General features: G+C 43.1%; 1 protein-coding gene and 1 long non-coding RNA gene across 2 annotated transcripts in view; one reads left to right on the forward strand and one right to left on the reverse strand.

The window, feature by feature from the left end:
- The window catches only part of FHAD1 (forkhead associated phosphopeptide binding domain 1), a gene marked incomplete at both ends in the record, with an annotated part of 131510 nt that overhangs the window by 74952 nt on the left and 37843 nt on the right, over positions 1–18715 (reverse strand). The window contains 2 exons of the mRNA XM_082661988.1: positions 8504–8740; positions 11829–11938. Coding sequence (XP_082518114.1) covers positions 8504–8740; positions 11829–11938 — 347 coding nt within the window. The remainder of the gene's footprint in view (positions 1–8503; positions 8741–11828; positions 11939–18715) is intronic.
- On the forward strand, positions 6719–18250 carry LOC309827379. The gene is made up of 3 exons (XR_014297213.1): positions 6719–6876; positions 11019–11094; positions 17661–18250. It is a non-coding gene; the product is annotated as an uncharacterized lncRNA (long non-coding RNA).

An 18715-nucleotide genomic window follows, 5' to 3' on the forward strand; every position in this document is an offset into this window, starting at 1 on the left:
ACCTCTTTGATACTTTTACTACCAAAATAAATATCCATATTGTTTGTAATTGGCATAAATTCCAAGATGTTTAATGTCGGTTAAGCTGTGTAATAAAATGGGCACTGAATCATAAGAAAGTTAATAGTGCTAGGAGGAGTGATTGTTTCAAGATAATAATTTGGCTTCTAATTAGCACAGGCATATAAGAGCACGCGGAGGTAAGAATTTTCTAGTGATATTGTAGCGGATCGAAGATTTTTGAGAGCAAATCATTATGCACACAGCTTCGGGGACCAGGGAAAACACGTAAAGTAATCAGAACCATAAATCAACCTGCCATGTGGCTTACGCTTCTGGTGGAATGCTCTGCAGGTAGTGGAATAGTTAAGAAACTAAAATGTCAGTGGATGAAACTCGATTTGAGTTCAAACCAGTGGAGCCTCTGGTTCATGTATGCCTTGTTATAAAATATTCTCCTTCAGTTATAAGTGAAGCTCCAGTGGTAGGGGAGGCAACAGCATGATGCATCAGTGTAATTATTTCTAGATAATTTCTTTGTAAAAAAAACATTTTTTTCCCCCAGATATCGGCAGCCACTTTAAATAATACTCAAATTGTGACTTGCTGATATTCAAAGATATGTGGAAATTATATAATATTATATGTCAAATATATTTCAATTAAAATAAAAGGTATGTGGGGAATTCCCTGGTGGTCCAGTGGTTAGGACTCTGTGCTTCCACTGCTGGAGGCCTGGGTTTGATCCCTGGTCAGGGAGCTAAGGTCCTACAAGCCGCGTGGTACGGCCAAAAAAAAAAAAAAAAGGTATATGGGAATAATTCAGCCTCGTCCATGTACCTGAAAAAGACATGTCATTTTCTCAGGAAAGCTCTGAAATGGGAGAATAACTGAAAGGAATATTTCAACAAAATTGGGCTCAGTTCAAGAAAAAGATGCTCATTAATGTGTCAGCTACATGTCAAGGTAGCTGTTCGCACTAATAATTCCTATAGGACCTGTTACTTTCATTGTTTTTTCAAAACCAGGTTTGAAGGAGAGTCATTAGTTCATTTAAATATTAGAGCATGTATTTGTTTACTTGTTTATTCTGTCTCCCTCACTAGATCATAACAGGGGGAAGGATCATGTCTGTCTTGTTCTCTGCTGAATTCTCAGAGCCTGGAAGAGGGCGTGGCATGGGATAGACACCCCCAAAATATTTATTTGAATGAATGGACAGATGGATGAATAAAGAACAAACAAACAGACACGGTCCTAACAGAGTTCTAGAAGGTTACTGGGCCCAACCTTTGCCTTCATGGAGCTTACAGTTTCCTGCTAGAATCTCCTAGGTTCACCATACACAATCTGTGTCCTTTCTAGAGCATCATTTCTAGGACTGAGACTGTGTACTTAGCATCGGTTACAGAAGGGAAAGACAGTAAACAGAGAACAAGAGAACCAAGGCCCCCAAGCACTGACTACGGTTTTTTTTCTCTTTTTAAAAAATGTTTATTTGTTTATTTCTTATTAGCCACCCATTTTATACACATCAGTGTATACATGTAAATCCCAATCTCCCAATTCATCACACCACCATACCCACCCCCTGCCACTTTCCCCCCTTGGTGTCCATACGTTTGTTCTCCACATCTGTGTCTCAATTTCTGCTCTGAAAACTGGTTCATTTTTACCATTTTTCTAGGTTCCACATATATGCGTTAATATACGATATTTGTTCTTCTCTTTCTGACTTACTTCACTCTATGACAGTCTCTAGATCCATCCGTGTCTCTACAAATGACCCAATTTTGTTCCTTTTTATGGCTGAGTAACATTCCATTGTATATATGTACCACATCTTCTTTATCCATTAGTCTGTCGATGGGCATTTAGGTTGATTCCATGACCTGGCTATTGTAAATAGTACTGCAATGAACATTGGGGTGCATGTGGCTTTTTGAATTATGGTTTTCTCTGGGTATATGCCCAGTAGTGGGATTGCTGTGTCATATGGTAATTCTATTTTTAGTTTTTTAAGGAACCTCCATACTGTTCTCCATAGTGACTGTTATCAACTTACATTCCCACCAACTGTGCAAGAGAGTTCCCTTTTCTCCACACCCTCTCCAGCATTTGTTGTTTGTAGATTTTCTGATGATGCCCATTCTAACTGGTGTGAGGTGATACCTCATTGTAGTTTTGATTTGCATTTCTCTAATAATTAGAGATGTTGAGCAGCTTTTCATGTGCTTCTTGGCCATCTGTATGTCTTCTTTGGAGAAATGTCTATTTAGGTCTTCTGCCCATTTTTGGATTGGGTTGTTTGTTTTTTTAATATCGAGCTGCATGAGCTGTTTATATATTTTGGAAATTAATCCTTTATCAGTTGCTTCCTTTGCAAATATTTTCTCCCATTCTGAGGGTTGTCTTTCGTCTTGTTTATGGTTTCCTTTGCTGTGCAAAAGCTTTGAAGTTTCATTTGGTCCCATTTGTTTATTTTTGTATTTATTTCCATTACTCTAGGAGGTGGATCAAAAAATATCTTGCTGTGATTTACGTCAAAGAGTGTTCTTCCTATGTTTTCCTCTAAGAGTTTTATAGTGCCTGGTCTTACATTTAGGTCTCTAATCCATTTTGAGTTTATTTTTGTGTGTGGTGTTAGGGAGTGTTCTAATTTCATTCTTTTACATGTAGCTGTCCAGTTTTCCCAGCACCACTTATTGAAGAGACTGTCTTTTCTCCACTGTATATCCTTGCCTCCTTTGTCATAGATTAGTTGACCATGGATACGTGGGTTTATCTCTGGGCTTTCTATCCTGTTCCATTGATCTATATTTCTGTTTTTGTGCCAGTACCATATTGTCTTGATTACTGTAGCTTTGTAGTATAGGCTGAAGTCAGGGAGTCTGATTCCTCCAGCTCGTTTTTTTCCCTCAAGACTGCTTTGGCTATTCGGGGTCTTTTGTGTCCCCACACAAATTTTAAGATTTTTGGTTCTAGTTCTGTAAAAAATGCCATTGGTAATTTGATAGGGATTGCATTGAATATGTAGATAGCTTTGGGTAGTATAGTCATTTTCACAATGTTGATTCTTCCAATCCAAGAACATGGTATATCTCTCCATCTGTTGGTATCATCTTTAATTTGTTTCATCAGTGTCTTACAGTTTTCTGCATACAGGTTTTTTGTCTCCCTATGTAGGTTTATTCCTAGGTATTTTATTTTTTTGTTGCAATGGTAAATGGGAGTGTTTTCTTAATTTCTCTTTCAGATTTTTCATCATTAGTGTATGGGAATGCAAGAGATTTCTGTGCATTAATTTTGTATCCTGCAAATTTACCAAGTTCATTGATTAGCTCTAGTAGTTTTCTGGTGGCATCTTTAGGATTCTCTCTGTATAGTATCCTGTCATCTGCAAACAGTGACAGTTTTACTTCTTCTTTTTCAATTTGTATTCCTTTTATTGCTTTTTCTTCTCTGATTGCTGTGGCTAGGACTTCCAAAACTATGTTGAATAATAGCCGTGAGAGTGGACATCCTTGTCTTATTCCTGATCTTAGAGGAAATGCTTTCAGTTTTTCACCATTGAGAATGATGTTTGCTGTGGGTTTGCCATATATGGCCTTTATTATGTTGAAGTAGGTTCCCTCTATGCCCACTTTCTGGAGAGTTTTTACCATAAATCAGTGTTTAATTTTGTCAAAAGATTTTTCTGTATCCATTGAGATGATCACATGGTTTTTCTTTTTCAATTTGTTAATATGGTGTATCACATTGATTGATTTGCATATATTGAAGAATCTTTGCATCTCCGGGATGAATCCCACTTGATCGTGGTGTATGATCCTTTTAATGTGTTGCTGGATTCTGTTTGCTAGTATTTTGTTGAGGATTTTTGAATCTATATTCATCAGTGATATTGGTCTGTAATTTTCTTTCTTTGTAGTATCTTTGTCTGGTTTTGGTATCAGGGTGATGGTGGCCTCAGAGAATGAGTTTGGGAGTGTTCCTTCCTCTGAAATTTTTTGGAAGAGTTTGAGAAGGATGGGTGTTAGCTCTTCTCTAAATGTTTGATAGAATTCACCTGTGAAGCCATATGGTTCTGGACTTTTGTTTGTTGGAAGATTTTTAATCACAGTTTCAATTTCATTACTTGTGATTGGTCTGTTCATATTTTCTCTTTCTTCCTGGTTCAGGCTTGGAAGGTTATACCTTTCTAAGAATTTGTCCATTTCTTCCAGGTTGTCCATTTTATTGGCATAGAGTTGCTTGTAGTAGTCTCTTAGGGTGTTTTGTACTTCTGCAGTGTCTGTTGTAACTTCTCCTTTTTCATTTCTAATTTTATTGATTTGAGTCCTCTCCCTCTTTTTCTGGATGAGTCTGGCTAATGGTTTGTCAATTTGTTTATCTTCTCAAAGAACCAGCTTTTAGTTTTATTGATCTTTGCTCTTGTTTTCTTTGTTTCTATTTCATTTATTTCTGCTCTGATCTTTATGATTTCTTTCCTTCTGCTAACTTTGGGTTTTGTTTGTTCTTCTTTCTCTAGTTCCTTTAGGTGTAAGGTTAGATTGTTTATTTGAGATTTTTCTTGTTTCTTGAGGTAGGCTTGTATAGCTATAAACTTCCCTCTTAGAACTGCTTTTGCTGCATCCCATAGGTTTTGGATAGTCGTGTTTTCATTGTAATTTGTCTCTAGGTATTTTTTTGATTTCCTATTTGATTTCTTCAGTGATCTCTTGGTTATTTAGTAACGTACTGTTTAGCCTTCATGTGTTTGTATTTTTTACGGGTTTTTCCCTGTAATTCATTTCTAATCTCATAGCGTTGTGGTCAGAAAAGATGCTTGATATGATTTTAATTTTCTTAAATTTACTGAGGCTTGATTTGTGACCCAAGATGTGATCTATCCTGGAGAATGTTCCGTGTGCACTTGAGAAGAAAGTGTAATATGCTGTTTTTGGATGGAATGTCCTACAAATACTAATGAAATCTATCTGGTCTATTGTGTCATTTAAAGCTTGTGTTTCCTTATTAATTTTCTGTTTGGATGACCTGTCCATTGGTATAAGTGAGGTGTTAAAGTCCCCCACTATTATTGTGTTACTGTCGATTTCCTCTTTTAGAGCTGTTAGCAGTTGCCTTATGTATTGAGGTGCTCCTATGTTGGGTGCATATATATTTATAATTGTTATATCTTCTTCTTGGATTGATCCCTTGATCATTACATAATGTCCTTCCTTGTCTCTTGTAACATTCTTTATTTTAAAGTCTATTTTATCTGATATGAGTATTGCTACTCCAGCTTTCCTTTGATTTCCATTTGCATGGAATATCTTTTTCCATCCCCTCACTTTCAGTCTGTATGTGTCCCTAGGTCTGAAGTGGGTCTCCTGTAGACAGCATATATATGGGCCTTGTTTTTGTATCCATTCAGCAAGCCTGTGTCTTTTGGTTGGAGCATTTAATCCATTCACATTTAAGGTAATTATCGATATGTGTGTTCCTATTACCATTTTCTTAATTGTTTTGGGTTTGTTTTTGTAGGTTATTCTCTTCTCTTGTGTTTCCCACTTAGAGAAGTTCCTTTAGCATTTGTTGTAGAGCTGTTTTGGTGGTGCTGAATTCTCTTAGCTTTTGCTTGTTTGTAAAGCTTTTGATTTCTCCACCCAATCTGAATGAGATCCTTGCGGGGTACAGTAATCTTGGTTGTAGGTTCTTCCCTTTCATCACTTTAAGTATATCATGCCACTCCCTTCTGGCTTGTAGAGTTTCTGCTGAGAAATCAGCTGTTAACCTTATGGGAGTTCCCTTGTATGTTATTTGTCATTTTTCCCTTGCTGTTGTCAATAATTTTTCTTTGTCTTTAATTTTTGCCAATTTGATTACTATGTGTCTCGGTGTGTTTCTCCTTGGGTTTCTCCTGTATGGGACTCTCTGTGCTTCCTGGACTTGGGTGGCTATTTCCTTTCCGATGTTAGGGAAGTTTTTGACTATAATCTCTTCAAATATCTTCTCGGGTCCTTTCTCTCTCTCTTCTCCTTCTGGGATCCCTATATTGTGAACGTTGTTGCGTTTAATGTTGTCCCAGAGGTCTCTTAGGCTGTCTTCATTTCTTTTCATTCTTTTTTCTTTATTATGTTCCACAGCAGTGAATTCCACCATTCTGTCTTCCAGGTCACTTATCCATTCTTTTGCCTCAGTTATTCTATTGATTCCTTCTAGTGTATTTTTCATTTTAGTTATTGTATTTTTCATCTCTGTTTGTTTGTTCTTTAATTCTTCTAGATCTTTGTTAAACATTTCTTGCATCTTCTCGATCCTTGCCTCCATTCTTTTTCTGAGGTCCAGGATCATCTTCACTATCTTTATTCTGAATACTTTTTCTGGAAGATTGCCTATCTCCATTTCATTTAGTTGTTTTTCTGGGGTTTTATCTTCTTCCTTCATCTGGTACATAGCCCTCTGCCTTTTCATCTTGTCTGTCTTTCTGTGAATGTGGCTTTTGTTCCACAGGCTGCAGGATTGTAGTTCTTCTTGTTTCTGCTGTCTGCCCTCTGGTGGATGAGGCTATCTAAGAGGCTTCTGCAAGTTTCCTGATGGGAGGAACTGGTGGTGGGTAGAGCTGGCTGTTGCACTGGTGGGCAGAGCTCAGTAAAACTTTAATCCTCTTGTTTGCTGATGCGTGGGGCTGGGTTCCCTCCCTGTTGGTTGTTTGTCCTGAGGCAACCCAACACTGGAGCATACCCAGGCTCTTTGGTGGGGCTAATGGCAGACTCTGGGAGGGCTCACACCAAGGAGTACTTCCCAGAACTTCTGCTGCCAGTGTCCTTGTTCCTTGGTGAGACACAGCTGCCCCCCACCTCTGCAGGAGACTCTCCAACACTAGGTCTGGTTCAGTCCCCTACGGGGTCACTGCTCCTTCCCCTGGGTCCCGATGTGCACACTACTTTGTGTGTGCCCTCCAAGAGTAGAATCTCTGTTTCCCCCAGTCCTGCTGAAGTCCTGCAATCAAATCCCATTAGCCTTTAAAGTCTGATTCTCTAGGAATTTCTCCTCCTGTTGCCAGACCTCCAGGTTGGGAAGCCTGACATGGGGCTCAGAACCTTCACTCCAGTGGGTGGACTTCTGTGGTATAAATATTCTCCAGTTTGTGAGTCACCCACGCAGCAGTTATGGGATTTGATTTTATTGTGATTGCACCCTTCCTACTGTCTCATTGCTCCCTCTCCTTTGTCTTTGCATGTGGGGTATCTTTTTTGGTGAGTTCCAGCGTCTTCCTGTCGGATGATTGTTCAGCAGTTAGTTGTGATTCTGGTGTTCTCGAAAGAGGGAGTGAGAGCATGTCCTTCTACTCCGCCATCTTGAACCAAATCTGACTACGGTTTTAAGCAGAATTATGCACTGAGGCCAAAATTCATCAATGACCAATTGTTTTTTTAACATCTTTGTTGAGATATAATTTATGTACAAGATCAATGGCCAATTTTAAAGTAGTTCTTTAAAACTTAAAAAAAATTTTTTTTCTTTGTTGTATTTAGTTTCAGGAGAAAGGAAGTTGACTGGTAAATCCAGACATTCTGGGTGGAGAATTTTTGGTCAAATTCCCTATAAATGAACCAGCAGCTGCCTTCAGGGTTTGATAAAGGCCTCAGTGTTTGGAACACTATGGGGTTCCTTCTCTCCATCTCCAGCTCTTTCTGGCTGGGTCCGGGTGGGTGTGAGAAGTGGTCACTGAAGCGACAGGAGTTGGGTGGAAATGCAAAGTGGGTGTGAAAGCATGAGGTGTACAAGATGGCAGAGCTGAACCCAAATCACATCACTACCTCTCACTTGCTGTGCAAGCTGTAACGAGCTCCTGGGCATCTCTGAGCCTGCCTCAGTCTCCTCATCTGTAGAATGGCATGTGTCAGAAGACTGAGGTTTAAATAGCTAATGCAGGGACTTCCCTCATGGTGCAGTGGTTAAGAATCCGCCTGCCAATGCAGGGGACACGGGTTTGAGCCCTGGTCCAGGAAGATCCCTCATGCCATGGAGCAACTAAGTCCGTGGGCCACAACTACTGAGCCTGCACTCTAGAGCCTGCGAGCCACAACTACTGAAGCCCTCATGCTGCAACTACTGAAGCCCGCGCGTCTAGAGCCCATGCTCTGTAGCAACAGAAGCCACTGCAATGAGAAGCCCACACACCGTGGCGAAGAGTAGCCCCTGCTCACTGCAACTAGAGAAAGCCTGCGCAGTGACGAAGACCCAACGCAGCCAAAGATAAATAAATAAGCTAATACACCAAAAGTGCCTGCACCAGGGCCTGAGCATGGCAGGCACTTAATCAAATCTAATATTGTTCTTACAAGGCTAGAAACTTGCCAACCCTCCACTCCCTGGATCTGCACTCTTCTCCACCATGCTATGCTCACTGCCCATTTCTAACTACCCGGGTGGCTCTGCCCAGGCTCTCCCTGAGAGCTGTCACCCTGTGTTGTGACCCCAAGGCCCCGACCCACTTGTCTCTGAGCCCTACCTGGTCTTTCAAGCTCTGGATCTCTCTCTGTTGGGCATCGTCCTCTTCGTGCGGAACCTGAACCTTGGGCGGGATCACCCTCTCCTTCTGCCTGGAGGCGGCTGTTTCCAACAGCTTCTGGCTCAGGTTGGCCACTTCGTTGTGCAGGCTTGCTATCACGGAGTCTTTGTATTTGGATTCAAGTTCAAAACCCGAGAGACGGCTGACTTCTTTTCCCAGCAGCAGAATTATTTCATCCTGGGTGGAGGCCAGATGGGAAATTTACTAGGTGTGGGTCTGGGTGTAAGGTTGAGCCCATTTAAAGAAATACAGGAAAAATATGGTATCATTCTTTGGGAAGGTGAGGGCAGTCAGGGAGGGAAAAAGCAGACTTTCAAGGCTATCTCTGTCGCTTGGAAAATCTCATACACACAAGAATTTGGTTAAAATGATGTACTTGTATATAGACTCCTGTAATGGATGTCTATACCTCACAGGTACGGAAACTTTCCTTTCCCCGAGAATTATACTTTCATATTAAGAACAACCATCCCACTTGGGAACTTTTGTTGCTAGAAAGTTTACTTATAATATTTTCATTTATAATAGTCAGCCTAGCACACTGGGGACCTAGGAAAGGTAATCAGGAAAACAACGTTCTGTTTGACCACATTCTGCCTATAATGAGGGTTATTTTTTTTTAACTTAAAACGTTCTGAAATATTTGTTTTCCCTTTCCTCTCTTCTAGTACTTCCTGCCTCTTTTCGCTATTCATGTATGAATTTGTTCCAGGTGACTGAATCTGGAAAGTAAATGAGACAGGAATGGTGATTTCTTTGCGTGGGCTCATGTAAACTTTCGGCTGGAAAAACAAAATTGCTGCTAGACTTTACCCACAGGTATAATTAACCCTGTCCTCCGTCTCTCCAGTGAAAACGCTCTGCAGCCAAAGAATTTGTTAGGTTTTCCAAAAAAGGAAAAAAAAATGCCCCAAACTTCTCACCAGAAGTTATCAATAAAATGTCAGCAAAACTGAAGAAGAAGAAGAAAAGTGCCCCAGAGGCCTTTTCCAAAGCAGCCACAGGAGGAGGTAAATGGGCAATTTCTAGGCCAGCTCATTCCCAGGGGAGCCGTCCAGTCAGCCTCACGACCTGCTGGCTCCGTGACCTGGGGAAGGACAGGGTCTCGCTCATGAGAAAGCCTGTCTGACATTGCCAACTACTGCCAGGGGCCTTCCTTTGGGTCCTTGTGAACGCTGGTGGCCAAACTTCAAGAGAGAGCATCAGACATGTTCCCTACGCCTGGGCAGTTTCCCCTGTTTCACCCTGTTATGATCAGCCAGGTGCTTATTCATTTTTCATGCAACAAACATTCATCAGGCAGCAGCTAAGTGCCAGGCCCCATGCCAGTGCTGGAATATAAGAAGTTTGCAGAGGGCAGTGGACAGCCGTGGGTTCTGCTTTCCTGGTGAGGGTCCCCTTGCCCTTCTTGGAGGAAGCGTTCCTTCTTCCATGTGGTCTGGGTAGGACTGTCAGTCATGTGCCCTGCTCCTTCCTGTCCCACCTCCCTGTGTGCATGTGGCCCAAGCTGGTCAATCAGAGATTTCACACATCGATTACAGAGGGAGAGGAGCTTGCCTTCTTCTGGATCACAAGCTTTAAATATGTAGGCTTGTTTGCCTGAGTTTGTCTTTTCTAACACACAAGGCCAGCCTTATGTAGAAAGCCAGACTCTGAGGGAAACAGAGGGGAGAGATTGGTAGTGGGGAGGTGTTCTGATGACATCATTCAAGCTCCTGGATCTAGCCATACCTGAAGCTAGAGGCCCTTTAAATTTTCCAATAAGATGAGCTAATAAATGCTCCCCCTCAAGCTAATTTGTTTATTGTCACTTGAAGGAGTCCTGGCAAGTCAGGGTATAAATAGCTTATAAATAGAAAAAATTATTTCTATTATAAATAGAAAAAATTATAAATGGCTTATAAAAATTTTCTATAAATAGAAAAATTTATAGTGGTTGCACTATATTTCCAAGTTAAATTGAGGCAGGTTGAAAAATGGCTACAAATACTTTGCAGCTTTGCCATCCAGTCTATTTCCCCACCCTCTAGTCTGGGCTGGCCCTGTGACTTGCTATAACCAACTGAATGGAGTGGAAGTGATGCTCCATGATCTCCAGGCAAGTTCTTACGGGCTGTGCAGCTTCTGCTCTGGCCCCCTGGGAACCCTGAGACCACCGTGTTGTGATGAAAATCCACATGCAGAAAGGGGCCCACCAGTCCAGGCATCCTGGCTGAGGCCCCAGATGTGGGAAGGAGGCCAATGGAGACCACCAGCCTGGCCAAGCCGGCGGCTGACTGAGCCTGCATGAGTGAGGCCAGGGGACACGAGCAAAGGAACCTTCCAGGTCAACCCATAGATTCTGGGGAATAATGAATTGCTGTTTTAAGCCACTAAGTTTTGGGGTGGCTTGTTACACAGCGATAAATACAGAATCTGAACGTGGCTTCTTGCCTTTCTGCAACATTTTTCAGAGCTTGGTCCCAGGATGCCTGAGTTGGAACCCCCTGCCTCCTGAAGTTTTGGATTTCCATGTCTGACAAGAACCCCAGGTAGGTCTGCTCCTCACAAACTCCGAGAATTGCTGCGGGAGCAGGCCCTGGCCCTTAAGGAAAGCGAGATATTATAGACTGCTTCTTTTAGAGTAACTTTCAGGTCGTGTCTAAGCGGGGAGAAATTGACCTGGGCCTTTCCCAGGATGCCTTGAATCCATCTGTTCTGCTCGCATCCCTGCTTTAAACCTCTCTGGTTCTTTAACGAGTCTCTCTGCCCAGGCCTCCCTGACTTCAGTGCTCACTTGCTCCTGCTAGGAACGTGTTTTTGCATCACTGTTCCATCATTCAAGGCTGACCAAGTGATTACTGTGTGGGAGTTAGAAGTACTCTCTGAGAAGTTAGCCAGACCTAGGCTTGAATCCTAACACTGCTCCTTGCACTGGGCAACCTTGAACACATTATTTAACCTCTCTGAGCTTCAGTTTCCTCATCTGCAAAGTGAGGGTGACAAAATCTATTTTGAAGATGGTGAAGATTAACGAGCTCATAAATGTCAAGTGCACAGGACATGGCCCAGCACACAGTTGGTGCTCAGTACCTTGTAGCTGTAGATGTTATTTGGGATAAAATGAGCAACGGCCAACCCTGGCTGAACGTCTTGGGAGGAAGAGGTGGTTTCTTGGAAGTAGGAAAAAGGGGCAGTCCTTGAGACACAGTGAACAAGAGGCAGTGGCAATCTCTCCATGGTCCCTCTTGCTGCTGTAGCTCCGTCCTTCCCCGAGACCCCTCACCTTATCGTGCTGGGCCAGGTCCTGGTCCACAAAAATTTCTCTGGAGAACCCTGCCCCAGGAATTTCCTCGGCCACTGATTGTTCCGACAGTTCCATGGCGTTGGTCCACACTAACACACAAGGTCGACAGAGAATGCAGAGGAGACTGTGAGTTTCCCCAAAGTCTTAAAGAATATTTTCAGATTAACCTTCACATTCATGAGACTTATGCAGTGAACGCATTACAGGAGTACTGGAAAGGGTAAGAGCCGCCTCATTTCTCTTCCCCAGCATTAACTGCACGGATGCACTGTGATGTGTCTCTTTCCAGACTTTTTTCTATGCCGCATAAGAGCTGATGACCTTAGGCAAGTCATTTACTCTCCCTAAGCCTTAGTTTCCTCATATATAATTTAGGATCACTGATAGTCTCTGCTATAAAGGGCTATCTGGAGATTAAATAGAATAATGATATAGAGCAGGGGTTGGCACACTATGGCCCTGTGGCCAAATCTGGCCTTCTGCCTAGTTTTGTAAATAAAGCTTTATTGCAACACAGCCAGTGATTCACTTACATATTATTTATGGCTGCTTCCCAGCTACGAAGGCAGAGCTGAGTAGTTGCAGCAGAGACCACGTGACCCACAAACCCTAAAGTATTTACTATCTGGCTCTTTACGGGAAAAGTTTGCTGACCCCTCATATAGAGCATTTAGTACTAAACGTTAGCTATATTTTTTTTATTGCAGTCATATCTTTTCAAAAAACAAAAATGGATTTACATGACAGAGATTGTTCTCCAGCTTACTTTTCAGCTAACAATATCAAAAACATCTTCCCATGTCAGTATTTGTAGCTGTACCGGGTTCCTTTCAATGGTAGCATTGTGGTCCACTGTACAAGCGTGCCAAATGTATTTAACTAGGATCCACTTGACAGACATGTAAGCTTTCCTAATTTTTTTCTTATTAACCCCAATGTTACAAGGGCTGTTTATATGACTTTCGGGGAGTATGGCATTATGTTTGGGGGCCCCACTCTGTATCACATCAGACATCTCGCAATTCACTCACATCAACACTGAATACATTTTTTTTTTATTGGTGTAGAAACTTTTGTAAAGATTTCTATCATTCTACTTGTGAGATCACTTGGGCCCAAGCAGTGTATTTTAAATGTCCAAGTGACTATGGTTTCTGGACAGTCACTGCACAATCTTACCTTCTTGTGAAGTGACAAACTGAAGAAATTGTTTTCAAAGGTGATGAAACTTTAATGAGTATTAACATTAATGATGAATGAAGCATGCACCGTCATGTTTGTGGACATTCATTCAATCATTTATTCATTTTGCTTCTGCATTTTTTATTTATGCATTTTAGAGCCAAAGATTCCTGCCCCCCAGCCAGGTCTCAAACCTGTTTGTGGACCCCAGAACCTCTAGTGGACATAGCTGATGGCCTGTGGTGCCCGGAGAACGCACAGCCTTGCGTGTTGAATGAGCAGCCCTGGCCACAGTGTTTCCTGGGGCACGAGGAACAGAAGGGCCTGGAACTTCAGCAGCTGCCCATTTTCTCTCCCTCCACCTCCCCAACTAGGTCCATGATTAGAAAACTTTGATTTGAAGCTCACGGCCCCCAGCTGACCCTCTTGGGTCCTGAGCAGCTAAGTCCTAACTGACTACAGCAGCAGTGCCTGATGCGTGCTACTGAATGCAATTTTCAATTTTCTAGTAGTCGCGTTAAAAAGGTAAAAAGAAGAGATGAATTTTTTAACGATAAATTTTATTTAACCCAATACATTAAAAAAATATCGTTTCAACACGTAATCGACAAAAAATATGGAGATATTTTATATCCTTTTTCTTCGAGGTATGAAGCCTTTGAAATCTGGGGTTTATTTTACACTGACAGCACATCTCAATTTGGAAACTGAATTTTCAGGAGGAAGACTTGATCTGTTTTCAGATTCCACAAAAACTTAGAGTCGAAAAAGTCGATTCGCCAACTCAACATGTTCCAGACAGACTTCGACCCTTTCAATAACTGGATCAAATATCAGTTTTTAAATTTAAATGAATTAAAATCAAACGTTTGGCTCCTCAGTCGCACGGGCCACGTCTCAGATGCTCAGCAGCCACTGGGGCTGGTGCTGCCGTAGCAGAAAGCACAGAACCAGAACATTTCCCCCTGTTCCCCTTCTTCCTGACCTAACAAACACCTCCTTTCCTGCCAACATCTACAACTGGGTTAGGAAAAAAAAGGAATAGAGAAAAGAGATTTTAAAAAAATCGTCTTCTGGTGCAGGCTTGACTCTAACATGCAGCCTAATTGTGGGGGGTCCCTGTGGCGCATCAGGGATGGTCACAGGCCTGTGGCTTAGTTTCTAAATATTCAGCATAGTCTGTTTGAGGCTATATGTGTGCCGGTCATTTAATTTTCAGGCTGGGGCAGTCAGTTGCCAGAATCTGTGGTTCCCAGGCCTGGTGTGGCCGGGCAGTATTACATCAGACAGGCTACCGTCCAGAGGCAGCTGTGACTCCCAGAGTCTTCCTGGTGAGCAAACTGAAGGCCAGAAATGTGTTCTTATTGGTAAAAGGGTGGCCTCGCACCTGGTATGCTGAATGCTAGAAATCGGCTCCCACTGGAGGAAGGTACTGCCTGGCCTGTGTCCCCAGGGAGGGCCCCGGGGTCTGACCCTAACTGGGCCCCTGTCCAGTCTCAGCTTAGAGCTCTGGCATCTGATGCCATCTCTAGGGGTGACCCAGGCTGCCTCTGCGACCCTGTCGTGGCTGTCTTGAGGGACCCTTCCCTGAAAGATGATGGCCGGAGGGGAGACTTCATCAAGCCTACAGAACAGGCTGATCGATGGGGTCCCTTTACTGGGGAAGGTGTGTTTACTCAAAGTCTTTGTGGGGCTAGAATTTGCTCTGAGACTCGCTTTCCTTACACTCAGGCAGGGAAGTGCTGGAGCAGTTACCCCTCACCCGCCCCAAACTTCTTTACCGGCTACTGTTATTTATCAAAAAGAACCTAAGGGCCGTGTATGACAAAACCGGCTTAACTCTAGCTGCTGGATCCTTCAGAGGTCCCAGTGGGGAGAAGCCCCAGGGAGGGTCGGGAGGGCTGGGGCGGTGGGACGGCAGATACGGGGACACAGGCACTTTAAGAATATTACTCAGCCATAAAAAGAAACGAAACTGAGCTATTTGTAATGAGGTGGATAGACCTAGAGTCTGTCATACAGAGTGAAGTAAGTCAGAAAGAAAAAGACAAATACCGTATGATAACACATATATATGGAATTTAAGAAGAAAAAAAAAATGTCATGAAGAACCCAGGGGTAAGACAGGAATAAAGACACAGACCTACTAGAGAATGGACTTGAGGATACGGGGAGGGGGAAGGGTGAGCTGTGACAAAGCGAGAGAGAGGCATGGACATATATACACTACCAAACGTAAGGTAGATAGCTAGTGGGAAGCAGCCGCATAGCACAGGGAGATCAGCTCGGTGCTCTGTGACCACCTAGAGGGGTGGGATAGGGAGGGTGGGAGGGAGGGAGATGCAAGAGGGAAGAGATATGGGAACATATGTATATGTATAACTGATTCACTTTGTTATAAAGCAGAAACTAACACACCATTGTAAAGCAATTATACCCCAATAAAGATGTTAAAAAAAAAAAAAAAAAGAATTTTCGGGCGTGAGCTGTTGGCCAAACGGCAGGGGAGTTGCTTTAATATTTTAACAACCCCCAGCTGTCCTGGTGCTCTCCAATAATCACCAGTCTGCAGCAAGGGCAGTGTGTGCGCACCTTAACTGTGTCTTTAAGACATTGTAAGTTGTAAATAAAACTTAAATAACAATCCTGGTTAGGTAATAACTTAATTTTTAAATTTTACTATTTACTGAATGTTCGCTATGCACCAGGTGCTGTGCTCAGCACTTACGGGCAGGATACGATTTCGTCTTCATAACAACCCCGTGAGATAGGCATTATTATTCCCATCTCCATTTTATATGTGAGAGATATGAGGCATAGAGATGTCAAGTCACCTGCTCAAGGACACACAGCTGGTAAGTGGTGGAGTCAAGGGATGAACCTAAGTTTGTTGGATTCAGAGCCTATGCTTTTAACCACTATGCAGTAAATGTATTGAAGTGGGAAGAGGTTTATGATATATTATTGAATTTTAAAAATCAGGTAGGGAATTCCTTGGCAGTCCAGTGGTTAGGATTCTGTGCTTCCACTGCAGGGGGCACAGGTTCCATCCCTGGCTGGGGAACAAAGATCCCGCAAGCTGAGCAGCACGGCCAAAAAAAAAAAAAAAGGAGGTTCCTTATGTTAGGTTCATATGATCCCATTCTTGGGAAAATATATGAATCAAGATGCTATTTTAACAAATCGCTCCACATATTTTCTTTTCTCAGTAATTCTTCCCCACCTCCCATGAGCTCTTGCAGTTAAGATTTGGCCTTGGAGCTGATGGTTTATTGCCTTGTGGAAAAGGAAGGATGAGTATTAACTAGAACAGGGTGATTTTGCCCCCAGGCAAAATGACGTTTTGATTTTTGGCAATGTCTAGAGACATTTTTGAGTACCACAGTTAGGGGGTAGTGGTGGTGGTGTTGCTACTGGTATCTCTAGCGGGTAGGAGTCAGGGAAGCTGCTAAACATTCTACAGTGGACAGGACAGATCCCACAACAAGAAGTCATCCGGCCCCACATGTCACTGTGCCAAGACTGAGAAACCCTGACCTGACCTGCAATAAATAGGTCCTTGGCTTTGGGTTTCAAATAGAATTTTTCAAGTCTAAAGCAAGGTGACAGTCTAACAGTAAACCAATTTAATTTGAAGAGCCCAGCTTTGCTAAGAGAGGAAAGAGTTTTCTCGGAACTCTTAAAAATAGGTGTTTTCTGTCAAGAGACAGCACGGAGGACTGGAGCACAGAGTTTTCTCTAAAGCGTGGAGTAGAGAGGCCCAGACAGAAAGGAACTCCCCATCACAAGGGAAGGTGAAAGTCCTTTTCTGAGGATGGGGGGAGAGTCAGGGGAACGAGGGCAAACGTTTGGAAACATGAGACCTGGCTGAGAGGCTGAGGAGATAGAGCCCAGGTAGATGTGAGGGACTCTAAGCCACACGACTCACCCTTCATTTCTCCAGGGGGATGCAAGTCCTTTAGAGAAGCCCCAAGTTCAACATGGCACTGGAGAAACCGGTGATTACAGTGGAAACATTTAAATGGCGGAGTGAAAAACAGAGAAGAAAAGAAACAGCCCATGTGCCATGTGTCCAAGGATGCATTAAAAAAAACAAAAACAAAACCCTGTATATATGTTCATAAAACAGAACACGATCCATGCAACAGAATGAATGATCTCAGAAATACTATGCGGAGTGAGAAAAGCCTTCCACAAAGGAACATGCACTGCATGGTTCTGTGTACTTGAGATTCTAGAACAGGAATAGCTAATCCATGGCGGGAAAAGAATTCAGAAGAGTGGTTGCCTCTGGGGCCTGGGGCTGGGAATTGACTGGAGAGGGACATGAGGGAACTTTCTGGGGTGATGGTAATGTTCTATATCTTGATAGGAATTCGGGTTACATAGGTGTACATGACCGTCAAAACTCAATGAACACACTCAAGATCTACACTTTCATGGTGTGGTAGCCAGCCTCCAAGGTGACTGCCGATAACCCCCGCCTCCTGGTCTTCAGGCCCGTGTGTAGTCTTCTCCCACACTGGAGGGTGACGCCCTGTGTAACCAGCAGGACGTTGCAGCAATGACAGAGCATGACTTCTGAGGCTTCGTCACAAGAGATGCTGCAATTTCTATCTTGCTCTCCAGGATCACTTGCTCAGGAGGAGCAGCTGCCGTGTCATGAGAACACTCGAGCCACTCTCTGGGGAGGCCTGTGTGGTGAGGAACTGGGGCCTCCTGCTGACAGTTATGTGAGCACGCTGTCTTGGAAGTGGATCCTCGGCCCAGGTCAAGCCTTCAGATGACTGCAGCCTTACGAGGGACCCTGAGCCACAGCCATCCTGCTAAGCTGCTCCCAAATTCCTGACCCACAGAAACCGTATAGATGATAACACATGTTTGATTTTTGCTTTATGCTGCTAAGTTTGGGGAGAATTTGTTATGCAATCATGATAACTAATACACATTGTGTGTTAATTTTACACGAAGGAGACAAAAAATGTTGAATTCTAGTTAATGGTATATGTGCTAAAACATCTGGGGGGGACTACAGATGTGTGCTATTTATTTTGAAATGCATCAAAAAATAAGATGGATTAATGCAGGATGAGAAGGATGGGTAGACAGAAATGTAATAAAGAGTACAGCAAAGTGTTAGCGGTAGAATTAGGAGGAGAGCTGTTCTCTGTAAAATTCTTTTTGCTTTGCTGTATGTTTGAAAGTTTTCACATTAAAATGCTGGGGGGAAATGGCTGAGTAATTTCTTAACTTGGGTGGTAGGTACATGAGCGTTCCTTAGATGATGATGATGATGATGATATAAACTGCAGAGATACCTTTCATTTGCTCCTTAGTCTGTATATTTCAGAATAATAACTTTTTTTTTTTTGCGGTACGCGGGCCTCTCACTGTTGTGGCCTCTCCCGTTGCGGAGCACAGGCTCCGGACGCGCAGGCTCAGCGGCCATGACTCACACGCCCAGCCGCTCCGCGGCATGTGGGATCTTCCCGGACCGGGGCACGAACCCGTGTCCCCTGCATCGGCAGGCGGACTCTCAACCGCTGCGCCACCAGGGAAGCCCAGAATAATAACTATTATTTGAATGGCTGAGGGAGGTGACTAGGTGAGTGGTCCTGAGTGAGACCAGGGAAGGGTGTGGAGGCATCGAGAGACCTGGGGACTCAGAGGGGTCTGGGGCTGGG

This window comes from Grampus griseus, assembly GCF_964374135.1.
Source record: "Grampus griseus genome assembly, chromosome: 1".
NCBI lineage: Eukaryota > Metazoa > Chordata > Mammalia > Artiodactyla > Delphinidae > Grampus > Grampus griseus.